We start from the raw sequence: 18,772 nt of genomic DNA on the forward strand, positions 1-18,772 counted from the left end.
GGAAATCATCACCATTGAAATGAAAGGTTTGCCTTGTTTTAGCTTCTTTTAAAGTCCTTTTAGATCAGTGATTCCTAATCTTGGTTTTTGCTGCACCTTAATGGTTTCCCCTGGTTTTAAATTTTTCAGAGCCAGTTTAGTTTTACTTCACTTTTAATTTAAGAACTTTGTAACCTTTTTGCTGCAATGACAATGATAACTTAGACAAGTTTAGTGGTATAAGAAATATCATTAGTGGGTAGAGCACCGTCCCTGGAGTCAGGAAGACTTGAGTTCAAATCTGGCCTTACACACATAACACTCACTAGCTGTGTGACTCTGAGCAAGTCACTTAACCCTGATTGCCTCACCCAAAAAAAAAAAAAAAAGAAAGAAAGAAAGAAATATCATTGAGAAAATGTATGATCAGAAAAGAAGGGGGTGAATGGTCATGTGGTAAAATCACAGAGTACCAGATGGACAGGCCTTAGGGTTCCACTGGTACCTACAGAAAATGTCATATGGGTTAGATTAAATAGGGGTTAGTGAACTTTAAAAAAAAAAAAATTTGATGACTGTTTCAGTATAATTGGTTTCACTGTAATCCTGTGTATTTTATTTTATGCTCTGAAAAACATTGTTCTGAGAAGAAGTCCATTAGCTTCATAGACAGGTAGGTGTAGGGGTCCATGACACACAAAAAAAGGTGAAGGACCCTTAACCTAGAGGAAAGGTAGATTTTCTGTGGAAGCTTGGTGGAAGAACACAGATCCAACCATACGAGATCTAGAAAATGCACTAGGTCAAAGCCTGATGAGGAAATTCAAGAAAAAGTCGTCATTTGTCATTTTTCAAGCCCAGGTTGGCTTAGAGAGACAGAAAGAGAGAGATCCATAGTCATTGATCACAAGCTTGCTGGAGTACAAGGAACATTCTTGCACCCAGGCAGGGACCACCAGGATGAGAGGAAACCCTAAATTCCTATCAAGATACTTAGTGCAGGGTGCAAAACAGATGCCACCTGGCAGCTTTGTCACTCACTACCCAGATATAGGCTGAGGAAGGAGGAGAGGACTTCTTCCTAGTTTTGTCAGTCTAGGGTAAAAAGCAGTAGCAGACCTTGGGCTGTGTACCAAGACAAGGGCAGAACTTCCTCACTGGGTGATAGCAACTGAGTCCAGTAACAGTCTCCTATTGCCCAGACTCAAACCCAGAAACCTGCAGAACGCAGACTGAGGGACAGCAGTCAGACAGCTTTGGAACACTTATGGCTTGCAGTCCTCCAGCCTGACCTGGCCTTAAGAACTGTGGTAATATAACACTCAGTGCGTCAAGAAAGCAGCCGTAAGACCAAACCAGACTTTTCTTCCAGAAGGGTGCAGAATCTGCTCTTAATGTGAAGTCCAAAGTCAGGAATTATGGTAGAAGAATCCACCATGAAATGCTCTTATGATGACGATACACAAACCCAGAAGAAGAAAGTTACTCCAGAACGTCTATAAGCAAAACCTTGAAGGAAAACACTGACAAGGCGAATTTCACGAAGAGCTTCCCACCGCCAAGCCAGGACCTGTGTGTCGTCACGCTTCATGTTGCCTGGAGCCACCTGTCTTGGTTAGATGGCTCGGGATTAGCATTCGCCCTGGACTGTCCAAACATTAGTTTATGTGCTGCTTCCAGGGACCCGGAAACCATTCCTAAGAGCACTGGTATGTTACAGTGAATAGTCACTTCGGAGAGAAGGAACTGAAAAACTGTCACTAGAGGGGAAGGTGATGAAGGGATGAAGATGCTGACCCACTTGCTGAGACCACATGTTATCAAGTGACGTGTAGGCAGTGTAAACATCGTTTGATGCGGTGCATGAGGGGCAGCTATGCATGCAGATCCTGAGAAGGAAGACTCACATTATTATGATGATTAGAGAGAAGAATATGATGCTGAAGCACATGAACGAGGGCAAGGAGACATCTGTCCATTTCACACCTGTTACTGCCAAATGATGAGCTGGATTGGAACACTCACTCGGAGATGACATGGCTGGGGTGCGGACGGAAGACTCAGTAAGGGAGAGTGGAGACAGGGCAGACCCCACACCAACTGCTGATGGCCTGAGGATGCGGATGTTGAGCACCATTACTAAAGGAGGCAACTTGGTTCTCTTTCCACGGTAGGTAGGTGGCAGAAGCAGCACCTTTAGCCTTCCTCGAAAGTGATAGGAATCAGTTCTTTCTTCAGAGAGATTTACACTGCAGCTATAGAAGTCACCACCACTAGTAGATGTTTATAGTCTTTAAAAAAAAACCCCAAAACATTTAAAGTCTTTATTAACAGAAGTAGAAGTATTCATCTTGGTCTATAATCTCTCCCCCAGATACATATTTTCTATAAGACATCAGGGTCACAGGCTTCCTAGTACAGAGAATTGACAGTTATCCAAAGATGTGAGGAGAAGAGGATATGCATCCAAGCCTGATTCTGCAATATAATATGACTCATATGTTAGTACTCAGCCACTTTTTTTTTTTTTTTGGTTGGGCAATGAGGTCAAGTGACTTGCCCAGGGTCACACAGCTAGTAAGTGTTATGTGTCTGAGGCTGGATTTGAATTTAGGTCCTCCTGAATCCAGGGCCAGTGCTCTATCCACTGCACCATCTAGCTGCCTCTCAGCCATTCTTTATGATCATTATGGCAGATGATGTCAATTTGGTTGCCATTTTTGCTCTGGTTTTCACCTGTAATGACAAAGCATTCACAATGTTACTTTGAAGGTGTGCAGTCAGTAGAAGACAGGGGTGGGGAACCTGCAACCTCAAGGTCACACGTGGTCCTCTAGGTCCTTGGATGCAGCCTTTTGACTGAGTCCAAGTTTTACAAAACAAATCCTTTTATTAAGGGGATTTGTTCTGTGAAATTTGGATTCAGTCAAACGGCTGCACTTGAGGACCTAGAGGGCCATGTGTGACCTCGAGGCTGCAGGTTCCCCAGCCCGGAAAGAGAGCGTTCTTGTATCACATTTAGCAGCTGAATTCTAACTTTTATTTTGTTGCTCTTAAATTCTTGAACCAAGTTCAGAGTTTTAAATCTTAATAGTAGCTGTACTTTATGTGTTCTGATTATAGGAAATTTATACTTCTAATCTAATTGACCTTCCTTAATACTATTACTTATAGCTCTCTTTTATGTGGTTTAGGTCGACAGGTAAGCAGTGAGTGCCAGGGAGAGATGTTGGATTACCGACGCATGTTGATGGAAGACTTTTCTCTGAGCCCTGAGATTATCTTGAGCTGTCGAGGGGAAATTGAACACCACTGTTCTGGACTACACCGAAAAGGGCGCACTCTGCACTGTCTGATGAAAGTAATTCGTGGAGAAAAGGGAAATGTTGGAATGAATTGCCAGCAAGCGGTAAGGAAAGAATTGGTCCACCATTTTGATGTTACATTTCAGCATTTAAAAAATGCCTTCCTGACCCTGACCCAATGTGCACCCTTTCTAGGGTATCTATGAAAGCGCATTGATGTGCACTTGGTTCTAAGTGTCAAATTCAATAGGGCTGTTTCTCAAGGCAAACATCACTAAAGACATGAAATTTGCAGTAGAAGATACAGATGAAAAATATTCTTTGCAGTTGTTTTATGGGAAAGGGTAATTTCCTGTATTTGACATCTTTAAAACCTGTCATCAGAGCCATACCAGCTTCTCATAAATTGGAAAAGGTCCTCAAACTTAAGAGAATTGGTCTGCATTAATGGTTTTATTGATTGCTTTCATTGAGTCTGAAAGATTTAGGACAGATGATAGAGGAAACTAATAATTTTCAGGCGTTGTTTCCATTGTTGATGTGTAGTGCTGCTATCTCATTTGGTTTCTCAAAACCCCATCTTTACTGTTAGAACAAACCACCTATGCAAGAGAGAACAAAAACATACCCCCCCCACCAATTTTTTTCCTTTTTGGTGAGGCACTCGGGGTTAAGTGACTTGCCCAGGGTCACACAGCTAGGAAGTGTCAAGTGTCTGAGGCCGGATTTGAACTCAGGTCCTCCCAACTCCAAGTCCAGAGCTCTATCCACTGCACCACCTAGCTGCCTTTCACCAGTATTTCTTGCTAGCCCTTTGGCTCTCTCTGTTACAAGGTACTTGAAGTATTTTGGTATTTTCTAAACAGCAGAATTGTTCTCAGCATTCTTTAGGTGGGAGTATTAACAAATCATTATTCATCTTGGGTTTGTAAGTAGGTAATTACAAGATTGGTAAATAATCTATAACCTAGATGGCAAATATCAAGGTCTTGTAGCTATAACTCACTTGTGTTATCTCTGTGGCCTACATTTTTTGCTTTTCACCAGATAAAGTCTTTTTTTTTTTTTTTTTTTTTTTATTAAACAGTTTGGGATAGATAGCATCCTTGGGCACCCTGCAGATGAATTAATTTTTCATTATTAGAACCTGAAATTCAAAGAACAGAGTTTAGCTAAATATTCTAACCTTACTTCTCAAGAAAACATTAGAAAATTTTAATCAGTTCTTTATTTTGAAAATGACATTTTTATTAAAATTTGTATGTTACTTTGCTTTTATTTCTGAGCTGTAAACAGAATTTTATGACCTACTCTACTGCATTGATATGGGATAAAATTGTATACTGCATCTTATTTTTTATCTCCTCCCCTTAAAAGTAACATACTAAATTGGTCTGTGGCATCAAGTACTGTAGAAAATTGTTCTCCTTAGTAAGATAGAAATTGGAAAAATAGGAGATAGTTATAACCTGTTCTCCCACAATGCCAAGTCAGACTTATTAGGAAGGTTCTTAGATGCCTCTGGTCTGAATTTTTCTCATTGTAATTTCTCACTCTGGTAGCCTTGGAACTGTGGGTCAGCTTTTGTGTGCACAAATTAAAAATATAAAAAATAATCAGTTAAAAATAAACTAAGAAACTTTTGGTGTCTGTACATTCAACCCCAGTGTAATAGGTACCAAGGAGCAGAAAAGATTTGGTTTTAGCTATTTTTGAAGCCTGAGCAAATGTGAAGCCTTGCTTCTTTTTAGTACTAAGTTACATGGGATAATGGATTGTAAAGTGGGTGGCTGGACTGTAGTAAAAATCTAATTATTTTCCATGCCTATGAAGAAATACTGCTGTTTCCCATTTGGAAATTGAGCTTTTTGGAAGAAATTGTGACTCAGTTTCAAAAATAACTGCCATGATTTCCCACTAGATATTTGTAATAAAAATGCTTTCCAGATACAGAGTGGCAGGAACTTTAAAATTCTCAGATAGCAGCAATAATCATTCCCCGAACTGATAGCACAACCCTCTGCTTCTCCCCAAGTATAATTGTGATTGCTGCAAGACTTGTTTACAGTCATCGAAGAAATTAAAAAGCAGTGGTGCATTTGGAAGCCCCTAGTGGTATTTCAAGAGATTAGCCAGGTGGGAAAGCAATGCATTCTCCTTAACTTTAACAGTAGGTCCATTTGAGATGCCCTCAGCCTTTGCTTACCTGTTGAAGAGCACTGAGTCAGCAAAAGGAGTTTTCCTTGCTCTTTACCTTGCTCCCTGCTACATTATCAAACCTGCATCAAGTGTAGAGAGCTGTGTGGAAATGGTTCATTTGGTCTGTTTCTCCCTTCCTTGCTTCTTAGAGATTTCTTTCCTTGGCACAACCAACTTCCGTTTTAAATTTGAAGCACCTGTCATTCATTTATACACCTGTGTGGTTAACCATTAATTTTAACTGTTTTCCATTTACTGAAGATGTGATTTAGTGACCTTTCCATAACTGGTAAACTACAAAACATAAGGAAGATTAATATATCTTAATCACATAATGTCCTATTATATACTGACCCAGAATACATATTTAATCCTCTTGACTTTTAGCTCAGTCCATTTAGACAAGGGCTCTCCATAGCTAAAGAAAATGATTTCCTAATCTATTTTCTGTACTAAACACTTGAGCACTTTGCCAGATTTCTCACATACATATTACGGAATAGAAGTGAATTTTTAATCTGTTGGGTAAACAAGCCCTTAGCACTCATTCCCATACCACTGTCATTAAAATTCCAAACTGGCAGCAATAATCCTTTAAGCTTTCCTGAACTAGGGCATTTATTGTCTTTCCCTACAATGTAAAGAGGTTTTGTCAGTGAGGCATTCATCTTATCTACCCCCTACCTTTGACCATGGCTTGTCTATTATTCACTTGCATTTAACAGACAGCTTTTGTTGGAATTCTAGTATCCTGTATGGATGCCAGATGTTACCCTAGAAAGGAAGGAAGGAAAAATAAGCATTTATTAAACACCTATTGTATGCCAGGCATTGCGCTAAGCACTTTACAAATATTATCTCATTCAATCCTTACAACAACCCTGAAAACTTTGTGCTGTTATTATCATCTCCATTTTACAGCTAGAGAAACTGAAGCAGATAGAGGTTAATGATTTTCTCAGGGTCACACAGCTAGTAGATGTCTGAGGTCAAATTTGAACTCAGGTCTTACTGACTCCAGGCCCAGCATTCTTATCTACTGGGCCATCGAACTGACTCTAAAGACATTATGGATAAAAAGCTAGACTTGGAACTGGAACTGTCTAACATATTCTTGTAACCCCCTGTAACTCACTTAAGCTCCCAGTGTTCTAGAAAACTCTCCAGACCCTCCAAAACTGTTCTGGTTCTGACCTCTGACAAATGGAACAGCCCTTTAAATACTTGAAGACAACTCTCGTGGCCACCTTGGGTCTTCTTTTCTTGAAGATAACCAGGCCCAGTTCCTCAGGACCCTCTCTATCTTATCAAGGCCCTTCTGAAAACCTGGTACGCAGAACTGGGTATGATGCTCTGAGAGAGGCCTGAGAAGACACAATCACCGTCTCAATGCATTGCCTAACTGCATTAGCTTTCTTAGCTGGTGTGTCACAGCACTGATGGTCACAGTGTAGATGCCACCTCCAACCACAAGTGTTTCACTTTCTTAGTCAAAAATTCTGAAATTCCTCATTACACGACCAATTCGTTGAGCTTGAGGTGCATTGAAATTCCCGGATCTTTTTCAGAATGATTATATACTCACGTCTGCCTCATCTTATTCTTATAAAGTTGGTTTTTACATTTATCCGTATTTAGTTTCACTGTGTTAGATTCAGCCCATGTTTCACTATGTTAGATGCAGACCAGTGGTCTCACCTGTTAGGGTCCCTTTGGATCCTGATTTTGGTTATCTGCTGTATTATACCTCTCTCCTAGCTTTCTGTCTTTTGTAGAATTGGTAGTAGTAATGTTCTTGTCATTGACAAAAAAATGCTAAACGTTGGAAGGTCAAATACTTATCCCTTCCATACTCCCCTAAAGACCTCCTCCCACTTTAACTTAGAAGCATTAACTCTTTGTGAATCTATTTGATTATATTATTATCTAATCTGTATCTCTCTATCTTTTTCCCTGAGGTACCATGAGAAGTTTTATCAAAAACTTTGCTCAAGTCTAGGTAAACTGTAGTCACAGAATTCCCCTCTGCTGATTTAGTAATCTTATCAAAAAAGGAAATGAGGTTAGCCTGGAGTGACTTATTCCTTTTTTTCTTTTTTCTTTTTTATTCAAAACTTAAACATCAAATACAATGGGCATTTCTATTTATAATAGAACAGAAAAATGATATCTATACTTGAAGCTGTGAATCTGTAATATATACAGATTCTTTTCTTTTTACATATGTAATAAATTTAACATGGAACTTTCAAAGCTCTCTTTTATTCCTCCTGGCCTTCCTTCTGTTCTCGTCTGTACATTTTTAAAAAATGCTTCAATGACACTTTTTTTCCTCTTTTGACAACACTACCTCTGTTCTTTCTCTCCTTTCCCACTCTTAGCTTAAAAGATGGGAAAAAGAAAAATTTCTATTAAAAAAGAACTACCTTAACAAATATACATAGTTAAGAAATTGACGGTCTCCAAAAATGTGTGGCATGACCTGTTCTTGATGAAGTTATGCTGGCATTTTGTATTCACCACTTCTATTTCTAGATGGTGACCATGTCTCTTTCCATTTGCGTGTCTCCCTCTCCCATACTCTCTCTTTCCAAACTCTTTCTAATTATCAAGCATTTACTTATTTTTCTATCCCCTAAACCAAAAAAATACACATTGGCCATGTCTAAAAATAGGTTTCTCATTTTGCAAATTAGTCCATGACCTCTCTGTCGGGAGGGGTAGGTATCATTCCTCATTGGGCCTCTAGAATCGTAATTGATCATTGCGTATTTCCTAATAATTGAAATCAAGCTCACTGGCCTATAATTTATAGATTCTGTTGTCCTTACTAGTTTTGGAAATCAGGATACTTGCCATTCAATCTTGTGATACCTCTCCCATTCCACGTATCACTGACAGTGGCTCAGCAATCACCTGTGATCACATCTGCTGTCAGGTAGGAGAACCAGGATAGAATAGTTTCGTGGAATCCTAGAGAGGAGAGAGTATAAGGGAGAAAGGAGTGATTGAGGGTATCAAAAGATATGGAGAGGTCAGTAAGGATGAGGTTTGAGAGGAAGCTCTTAGACTTTTTCAATTAAGAGATCACTGGTAAAATTGAATAACCTGGTCAGAAGCCAGAATGTCGAGCTTGAATAAGAGAGTGAAGTAAAGGAAGTGGAGACACCAATTATAGACGTCCTTCATAAGTTTGACCAGGAAAGGGAGAGAGAAGGAATGATGGCTAATGGAGATGGACAGATCAAATGTGGCCTTTTTAAGGGTGAGGAGAAATAATGCATGTTTCCTGGCTGCTGAGAAGTGGCCTGCAGATTAGGGAGAAATGGGAGTTAAATGAGAGTGAACATGACTAAGAGGGCAAGCTGGAGAAGAGGAAATGAATTGGGTCATTTGTTTATGTAAAGGTGTGTCCAGGAAGTCTAGGAATTGGGATAGATCTGTTTTGTTTTATTTCTGTTTGTTCCTTTGTTTGTTTATTTTTTGGCTAGGCAGTGGAGTTAAGTGACTTGCCCAAAGTCGCACAGCTAGTGTTATGTGTCTGAGACCGAATTTGAACTCAGGTCCTCCGGACTCCAGGGCCGATGCTCCATCCACTGCATCATCTAGCTGCCCCAATAGATCAGTTTTCAGTGAACTTCAAAGGAGAAGAGGTTACTTAGTGATGATGGTAGAGGGAGAGCTTGAAAGTAGCAGTTTGGAGCGATCAGTATTCCATTTCCCCAACTACTACCATCGAATCTGGGGGCTTAGCAAAAATTTCCAAGACTGGAAATGGTGGCCAGGGAAGCTGTGTTATCATGAGAGAGCTAGCTAGTTTCAATGACTGCAAGAAAATGGAGGGAGCTAGAGGAAAAGGTTTAAGATGAAATCTAGTTTTGTTGTCTTTGTGTAAGGCACTCCAGAGAACACATTGGAAGGGATGGGCCACTGGTGGGGTTTGGTCGAGGGCATTGGGCATAAAGGATTAGGCAAGGAAGAGAATGGTGTTAAAATAATGACAGCCTGGAGTTCTGAATCCCTGGAATGGGGAGAATGTGTCTGAAAAGGTGTTTTTTTAATCATTGAGAGACAAGTTCAGGTAAGTTATTTTTACAAGACTATTCCAATCTTATATTCATTTTCCGTTACCTGGCCTTGCTTCTGTCTTGTGTACGTTTCTTTTTTGAAATCTAAGTTGGGCTTGTGAGTTCCCTTTGTTACCCACATTCTTCTCTTCAGGCAAATTTTATTTTTTCTCCTCATTGGAATTGTTTCCCTTTGTGTCTTGAGAATTTTATTTTTAAGCTTCTCCCATCTCCGCTGGGCTGACTTCCCCTGAATCATTTTAATCCATAGAATTCTTCCTACCTGAACCTTTGAAATCTGGTTTTTGGTTTGCATTGTTTTGCTTACAAAATCTAGTGCTAGCAGGTTGGTCTGTATCCAGATTTCCCCTCCTCTGTCACAGACTTTAAGATGAAGTGGTCAGTGCATCCCCACACCTCTAAGGTTCCTATCATTTCCAACCCAGCAGCCAATTCCTCCTTGTTAGTAAGAATCAGATCCAAAATAGAATTTCTTCTTGATAGTCCTTCACTTTCTGAATGATGATCAATAAAGCAAATCACGAAGTTATTAGCTACTCTGTTTTTGGCAGAGAAAAAGCTCTAGTAAATATCTGTATAATCGAAGTCCCCCCTTCACTGTTACAGTCATTCCTCTGTGCCAGACTTGTGATTTGTTTCCCAAACTGCCTCCTCTCTTTCCTTTTTGTCCACATGGTCAGTAATAAACTCTAATGACCAAATCATTTCTGTGTTTCCCTTACTTGCTTCCTCCTTCTGCTCCCTGGACTTCTCCATGAGGATGCCTTCTTAATGTGCAGTGCTCCTCCAACCCACATCCACTCATTTAGCCTGTTTCTTCAGAATACGGTCTTTCTGCCCAAAGCCATGGCTTTCATTGTACCGAGCCTCATTTGTAACTGGGAGGTCATTAGAACGTCTAGTTCCTCCTGCTTTTTGTCTTAACGTTAGTCATTTCTATTCAGACATTTGAAACCATGAATTTTAGTACTTTTTCCCTTCCTGTGAAGTTCGGGGTACCTCAACTCTTCCTCCTCCTTCCTTGTAGCCGTCTCTATGATATCTAGTTTGGAGGCTGTGAGTAAGCAACATTGTTCCATAGGTGTATTCCTTCTCTGTCCAAGTAGCTAATATCCCTGTTGTACTTAAAGACTTATCTAGAAGTGCCATTCTCAGATGCCTTCTTCCTAGCCAGCTCTTCACTTCCCAAATTAAAGCAAAGAAGAAAATACAACCTGCCTCAACCATGGTCTTCCGTCTCTTGCCCAGGGCTTCACAACCACTGGCAACACTTTTTAGGTTTCTTCTGTGCTTATGTGAGTGAGTCACCAGAGATGAGTCGGTGTCATGTTTTGTTAAGTCTCAGTAGGGTCTCTGTTTTGTTGTGAGTATGTGTCTCATTAAGCCAGGGGCCTCTTTCATGTTGTCATAAGGTCAGCAAATGGCTCCTTCAGTGCCCAGGAGAAAGGAGTCACCAGTGCCTGTCACTACTCTTGGATTCTTGCTTTGACCTTCCCTTATCACATCTGGGGCTCTGGTGTGCCTTTCTTTGAAAGACAAGCAGCTTGTTCCTCAGTTCATTCGGTCCCCTGCTCATCGGGAAGAGCCTGAAGTTTGGGTTTAATCATAGAGCTGACCTTTTCCTTCTCTTTTTCTTCTGTGTAATACTTTTCTATTCTTGGACATCTTGATATAAGGTTCAAAGTCTCAGCTTTTCAACCACAGATCCTTTTTTTTCTTTTTTTTTTTTAATTTATTTTTAATTTTCAACAGTCACGTCCACAAGATTTTCAGTTCCAAATTTTCTCCCCATTTCTCCCCTCCCACCATCCCAAAACGGTATGCAGTTTGATATAGGCTCTACCTTCATATTGAACCTATTTTCACATTAGTCGTGTTATAAAGAAGGATTAGAACCAGTGGGAGAAACCATGAGAAAGAAGAAAAAAAAAGAGAGAGCAAATAATATACTTTGATCTACCTTCAGACTCCATAGTTCTTTTTGTGGATGTGGATAGCATTTTCCATCATGAGTCCTTTGGAGTTATCTTGGATCCTTACGTTGCTAAGAAGAGATGAGTTATCAAAGTCAGTTATCACATAATGTGTCTGTTACTGTGTACGGTGTTCTCCTGGTTCTGCTCACTTAACTCAGCATCTCATACAAGTCTTTCCAGGTTTTTCTGAAGTCTGCCTGCTCATCATTTCTTATAGCACAATAGGATTCCATTACATTCATACACCACACACAGCCTGTTCAGCCATTCCTCAGTTGATGGGCATCCCCTCAATTTCCAGTTCTTTGCCACCACAAAAAGAGCTGCTATAAATATTTTTGTACATGTGTGTCCTTTTCCCATTTGTGTGCTGTCTTTGGGATGCAGCCCTAGAAGTGCTATTGCTGGGTCAAAGGCTATGCACATTTTTATAGCCCTTTGGGCCTAGTTCCAAATTGCTCTCCAGAATGGTTGAATTATTTCACAACTCCACCAAGACGTGTTAGTGTTCCAGTTTTCTTACGTCTTCTCCAGCATTTATCCTTTTCTTGTTTTGTCATGTTAGCCAAACAGATCCCTTTTTTTAAAGTTGAAACCTTGCTTCTCTATAACTGTAAGTGTGGAGTGGCATTCTTCCAGGTTCTTCCCTTTCTCTAGTGGGGCAATCAAGCTACACTTAAAATCCAGAAGCGCAGAAAAATAAAATGTTACATACAGCAATGCAGGTCATCCTACAATTTCTTCTCTCTATGTCTGGTGAGATTTTCAGGCTTATTTTTTAATTGTTTGTACTTCACACACCTCATGAAGCCTTAAGTATCTGGTTACAACTTTTACGGCCAGTCTTCACCTCTTAATAACTTGACACCTCTGCATGGGTCATTCCTTGTTCCCTTCAGCTTAATGAAGCTCTTGATCCGTTTCACCCATTTATCCCGCCCATACCAATTACACATTTTCTCCACATTCCATTTCTTACCTGACCTTTTCCTTCTTGGATATTGTACAAGTTCTCCCCAGTCTTCTTTGATCCTGGTCTTCAAACAGGAAGTACAGTCTAAACCAGTGTCTGGGCCTAGAGATTGTTCACATTTTCTTCAATTTATCCCCAATTTCTTCTCTCCAAATTCAACTTATTACCTAATGAATTGTTCTAAAATTCCCTCATCTGATCATTACCCAGTGACTTTCCACTTCTCCCTTTGCTTTTTTTTTTCTTTTCTTCTTTTTTTTTTTTTTTGGCTAGGCAGTGGGGTTGAGTGACTTTCCCAGGGTCACACAGCTAGTAAGTGTTATGTGTCTGAGGCTGGATTTGAACTCAGGTCCTCCTGAATCCAGGGCCAGTGCTCTATCCACTGCGCCATCTAGCTGCCCCCTCCCTTTGCTTTTTAAAACCAAACACTGCCATTCATCCACAGTGATGTCCAGTTGCTTGATACCTCGGATCTCTCCCATTTCTCTGGCTGAGCCTCATGCCTGGAATGCTCTCTCTCATTTCCTGACTTCATTCAAGTTCCATCTAAAATACTGTCTTCTATAAGAAGCCTTTCCCAACTTGCCCTCTTAATTTTAATGCCTTCCCTCTGTTAATTATTTCCTGTTTACTTTGTGCATATTTGTTTTCTTATGGTTTCCTCCATTAAATTGTGAGCTCCTTGAAGTTCAGGACCGTCTTTTGCCTCCTTTTTTTTTTTTTTTTTTTTGTATCTCCAGTGTGTAGCGCAAGGTTTGGCACATACTTCTTAATAAATGTGTATTGATTATTGACTTCCTTACCCATCAACTTCCTATAAATGGCTTCTTGTTCCTTCTTCTACAGCCTTGTCCAGTGGACGCTGGAAATGTGGTTCGGGTGTGACTTAGTCTGTCTAGGCCAGGGATCGTCACCAGATCCAAAAAACTGCAGTTAGACACCAGAGAGATGATGTTTGGTAGCACCTAGAAGTTGGTAAAAATAGGGACATGTTGTTGTTATCATTTTGACAAATTAAAGTTGCAAAGAATTGGAAACAGTAGCTGCCTCATGCGTGGATGGAGGACTGTCCAAACAAAACTCGGCATAGGAATGTAGTGGAAGTGACTATGAAGAGTCCAGAGAGGCCTGGAAAAAGGCACATGAACTGATGTACAGTCAGGGAGGCCACAACCGTAGAACTGCACGCGCTAGAACTTCTGGCACACCGATGAGCGACTGAGCTAAGAGGGCCCATCCTCCCTTGCAGGCAGAGCATAGACTACAACATAGGGTGTTGGACTTTGTAGAGGCGTTTGTTAACTTTGCTGGACTGGTTTTTGTCTCTGTTTATTCCTTACCCGAAGAGATGGTTCTTTGGGAGGGGAAGAGTTATATTGGGAAATGAAGGTCACATAAAAACAAAAGATCAATCACAGTTTTTTTTTAAAGTGACGTTGAAATTGCATAAGCGAATGTTAGTCATTGTATTTGGCATCAATCTGCTCTACTTACTCAGTAACTTTTTTTATTTTCTCAAATTACTCTCATCTAGCTTCAAACACTGATTCAAGAAACTGACCCTGGTGCAGATTACCGCATTGACCGAGCTTTGAATGAAGCTTGTGAATCTGTAATACAGACGGCCTGCAAGCACATACGATCTGGAGACCCAATGTAGGTGCCTTCTTCACCATGTACAGTCATGTTACATTTAGCAGTCAGTCATCTATCAAGTGCCTCCTATACATGAACATCAAAGGAAATGAGACAGGCCCTACTCTCATGAAACGGAAATTCTCGTGAGACAACCTGCCCATATAGAAGGATGTATCGAATAGCTACAAGACTGTCTAGACAAGGGAGACCAGCAGCAGCTTGGAGGAGTCACTCAAGGCTTACTGTAGCAAGTGGTGTTTGAAGGAAGTAGGGAATTTTGTGAGGAGAAGAAGAGCAAGAAATCCCTTCCATAAGAGAGTAAGAAGGTCAGTTTAGCCAGAGGGTAAATTATAGTAAGGATATTAATGCAGGTGGAGACCCAAAAGTTACATTAAGGCCACGTTGTGAAGGAATTTAAAAGCTTTAAACTCTTTAAAAGGAATCTTTGATCAAAGAGGCAATAGGGAGCCACTGTAGGTTATTCATCAAAGGAGTAATGGGTCCCTTTGTTAACTCTCTTGAGTTGGAGGGTGGGCAAGATTTGAAACAGAGAAACCAGTTGGGAGGCTTTTTCAGTAATCTAATTGAGAGGTGATAAGCAAGAACAGAATTAAGTGGTAACCATATTAGTAGTGAGAAAAGATCAGATTTAGAGCTTGAAGTGGCTTTCAGAGAGATGGGCTGTTTAAGGGAGACCGGCAGGGTGAGGTAAACGGTGGAGAGAGGGAGAGGCAGGGAGCATTACTCACATTTGTGAGCCTTGAGAGCCCTCAGCAGCTTGGACCCAGTGAGGAGCGCAGGGGCAGGGAGAGGAGGAGTTCAAGGTCTCATTTTATAGGTTTTTTGAGGGGACAGACTAACTCTTATCTGTACTACCTTGGGGCTAGTTCATTAATATAACTAAGTCATCTCAAAGTTGTCAGTGAAACTTTAAAAGTTAGTATGTCTACATCATCTCAAAATTATCAGCACTTTATGGTGATCTGCTGGTCTTACTCTAGAGGTCTGGATGGAATTTGTCAGATTTACATGTCATAGGACCAGAATGGCCTGATAGCAGAGGCTAGCTGTCTTCCTCTGATACCAGCCATGTTACCAAGCTATGGTATGTGGTTAATATTTGATACAGATTGTAAAATATGCTCCTTTGATCTTTGGGACACTTTGCATGTGCTGTACAGGTTCCCCTTTGCAATCTTGTTTCCTGCCATCATTTCAGCATTAAAGATAATGAGTTTTGTTTTTTGTTTTTTTGACATGTTGAATTTGAAACATCTTTGAGTTTTCCATTTTGCGATCAATACTAGACCATTGGGAAAGATATGACTAGAGCCCAGGAAAAGCTAGAACTAGATATAGAGATCTGAGAGATATCAGCATAGAGGTGAGACTGTAGAAGAAAATGTGAAGAGTGCTGAAGACAGACCCTGTGGATAATACACCCCCACTTAGGGGCCGTAATGTACCAATGGAGCAGACTGAGAAGGCATGGAGAGCCTGGACCAAGTAGTGTCCTCAAAGCTGAGAGGAGAAAGTGTTCTGTAGTGTTCAGTGTTACAGAGAGGAATTTTAAAAAACCCTCAGATCTGGCACTGAGAGCTTTTGTGTCATGGAGAAATCTGTACCAGATTGCAGTGTTGACATGAGAGGGCAGGACTTGGAGGCAACGAGTAGAGATGGCTTTTTTTTTTAGGAGTTTGACTAAGAAAGGAGGAAAAATACAAGATGAGAACTTCAAGGTTTGTTACAGTTGAGTGCAAGACTCTTTTTAAAGGATGGGGGATTATCTTGGCATAATTTAAGCAGCAGGGAAGGAACCAGTAAGATAGGCAGAGAGGAGATGATAATATAGGAAGTCTTCTGGAGAAAATGAAAAGAGACCCAATCCAGGTGGACCCATGTAGTGGGATTGGCCTTGACAAGAACAGGCACCTCCTTCTCAAAGATTGGCATAAAGCAGGTGAGAGTATGGGATGATCTTGGGGGATTTTGAGATAAAGAGAAGAGAAGAAAAAGGAACTCTCAGTTGTTGGCCTCTGTTTTCTCCGTATAGAGTGAGGCAAGGTCCTCGGTTGGAGGTTGCAGGAAGGAGGAGGAGGCAATAGACAGTTTCAGTAAAAAAGAGAAGGTTTTAAAATATCCCTGCTAGAGAGTGGATTAGGGTAGAGGTATCAGACACACAGCTTATAAGACACACATAGTCCACATTACTCCTGAGTACAGCCCACACCATATTAAAATGTAATGGGTAAATAAGAATACAGTAAAACATAGATAATATACATTTTTAACCTGAGTCTCTCTGTAGCCCACAGGGGTCCTTATGTACAGTTTAGTGGCCCCCATTTCTAAGTGAGGTTGATACCGCTGGGTTGGGGAATGAACTAGTGGAGAAATCAAAGGACTTCCTTGCTGCAGTGAAGGCCAATTGAGATTAAGTGAGCTGCACTTGTAGTGGGCTGGCCAGCTTGGTTGAGTGACCTGCTCTAGCCCTCTCTGGCAGGATGGGAGGAGGAGTGGAGGAGGCAGGTGGTGGGGATGATCTAGGCCTGACTTTTGTCATGCTGTGGGCCACAACGCTGCTGTGGGATGGAGGGATTCCAGAGCAGAGGACAGTGAAGCTTTCAACTGCTTAACTCTAAGATCAGGGTTGGGCAAAGACAGGATGTCAGAGCAAAGTTAATTGTCTGAGAAAACACTGAAGAGTAGAGAGATCACAGAGGTCACAGGGAAGATGAAGATTAGAAGGGTTGAAGACTTTGGGGGAGATGGAATCTTAGATTATGGCCACCTACAGACATTTCAGAATTTTTGATTAAGGAAGTGGAACGCTTGTGGTTGGAGATGGAATCTAGGCTGTGACACACCAGCTAAGAAAGCTAATGCGGTTGTGCACTGCATTGAGAAGGGCAACAGCTTTTAGGAGTCAGAAGGTAATTGTGTCTTCTCAGGCTTCTCTCAGAGCATCATGCCCAGTTCTGGGTACCTGGTTTTCAGAAGGGCCTTGATAAGCTAGAGAGGGTCCTGAGGAAGGCAACCAGGACAGTGAAGGGCCTTCAGCCCGTGGCATCTTAGGGTCAGTTGAAGGAACCGGGCCTGGTTATCCTAAAGAAGAGAAGACCAAAGGTAGGGGCATGGGGGGGGGGATATGATAGTTGTCTTCAGGTATTTAAAGGTCTGTCACCTGTGGGGGAGGGGGTCTCATTTATCCCGGAAGTGGGGGTGAGAGGCAGAACCAGGATTGAAGGGGAGGGGGGGGGGAATGTCACAAACAGACCAGTATAGGCTTGATGTCAGGAAAGGCTTCCTAATAATGACAGCTGTGTCAGAGTGGAATGGGCTTTGAAAAGTGGTGAACTCTTCCTCTTTGGAGGTCTTCAAGCAGAGGCTGGATGGCCACTTTGTAGGTATGATAGAGTAAAGAGATTTTTTTTTGTTTATGGGTTGAACTCGATTTCCCCTGGGTTCTCTTCCATCTCTCAAATTCTGTGATTCACTGTATAGCTAAGGTTGAATAGAGGAATGGGCCATAAGATTGTAAAGTGATTAAGTAACTGGAATTCTAAATCACTTGAATGATTTGGGGAAGAGGAAATTTTGAAATATGTAACTGAATTGTGCATCAACATTTGTTAAAATTAGTTTTGGAAATGAGATCTGAATACTTTGGTGTAGTATAATTTATGTAGGGTGCTAAATTTGGAATCTGGGATTGAGTCCCAGCTGTTCTCCTTAACTACCTTTATGACTGTGGGTAAGTCACTTAATTCTCAGTTTCATTTTCCTCATCTGTAAAATGAGGAGATTGCCCCTCCCGGCTCTTCATCTATTATCCTGCTGTGTATAGGAGAGCTCAGTCATATGTGATCACTATTATGATGTTGCCCATCACTATCATGGAGCACCATGGCAGATTGAAAAAATGTTGGGTTTTTTTAGGCACTGTGCTAAGTGCTGGAGACCTGAATACCAAAGTGAGATAGTTCTTGCCATCAAGGAGCTTACATTCCAATAGGAGAGTGTAACACATAGGATGGTGAGCGGAGTCATAGGACAACTGATTGGGCTGTTCTGCCCAGAGCAGGAGGTTAAGAATATTTGGGGAGGGGAGATGAATTTTGAGGGAAGATCACCATCCAAGATGGCTGGTTGGCATGTCTGGGGCTAGCCATTTCAAGTGTGGGTTCACTGTGTTTAGCTCAGCTCCACCTTTGGAGGTTCCAGGCTGATACCAGAACCTGAAATTAGACAACCGAGTGTAAAACCAACTTTGCACTTAGGACAAGTGTGACAAGATACTTTACCTGTTCAGGCCTAAATCCTATGGTTCTTTAAATAATCATAAATAGCCCTGAATTACACCACTGAGTAATCAAGAAAATGAAGAAAAAAGGTTCATAGGATAGTGTCATATGCCCTGACTCAGCGTTTTCTTGAGCTCTTTTGTTGGTTGAATATATTATACATATTTCTAACTTGGTTTCCAACCAAGAAGTCAGTCATAGACAATTATGTACTGTGTACTTTCATCCAGTGAGTAGAAATTATCAGAATTAGGATGAGGGGGAAATATTTATAGTGTTCACAATATTTAAAGTATCTGTAGTCTAGTTG

At 41.0% G+C, this 18,772-nt stretch overlaps 1 protein-coding gene across 2 annotated transcripts in view; it reads left to right on the forward strand.

The window, feature by feature from the left end:
- Window positions 1-18,772, forward strand: part of GLG1 (golgi glycoprotein 1) — a 152,978-nt gene that overhangs the window by 107,396 nt on the left and 26,810 nt on the right. For both annotated transcript variants that reach the window (XM_027843222.1, XM_027843223.1), the window contains exons 8-9: window positions 3,174-3,388; window positions 14,055-14,176. In XM_027843222.1, the coding sequence (XP_027699023.1) occupies window positions 3,174-3,388; window positions 14,055-14,176 (337 nt within the window). The remainder of the gene's footprint in view (window positions 1-3,173; window positions 3,389-14,054; window positions 14,177-18,772) is intronic.

Source organism: Vombatus ursinus, unplaced genomic scaffold (assembly GCF_900497805.2).
Source record: "Vombatus ursinus unplaced genomic scaffold, bare-nosed wombat genome assembly UNPS02014900.1, whole genome shotgun sequence".
Taxonomy (NCBI): domain Eukaryota; kingdom Metazoa; phylum Chordata; class Mammalia; order Diprotodontia; family Vombatidae; genus Vombatus; species Vombatus ursinus.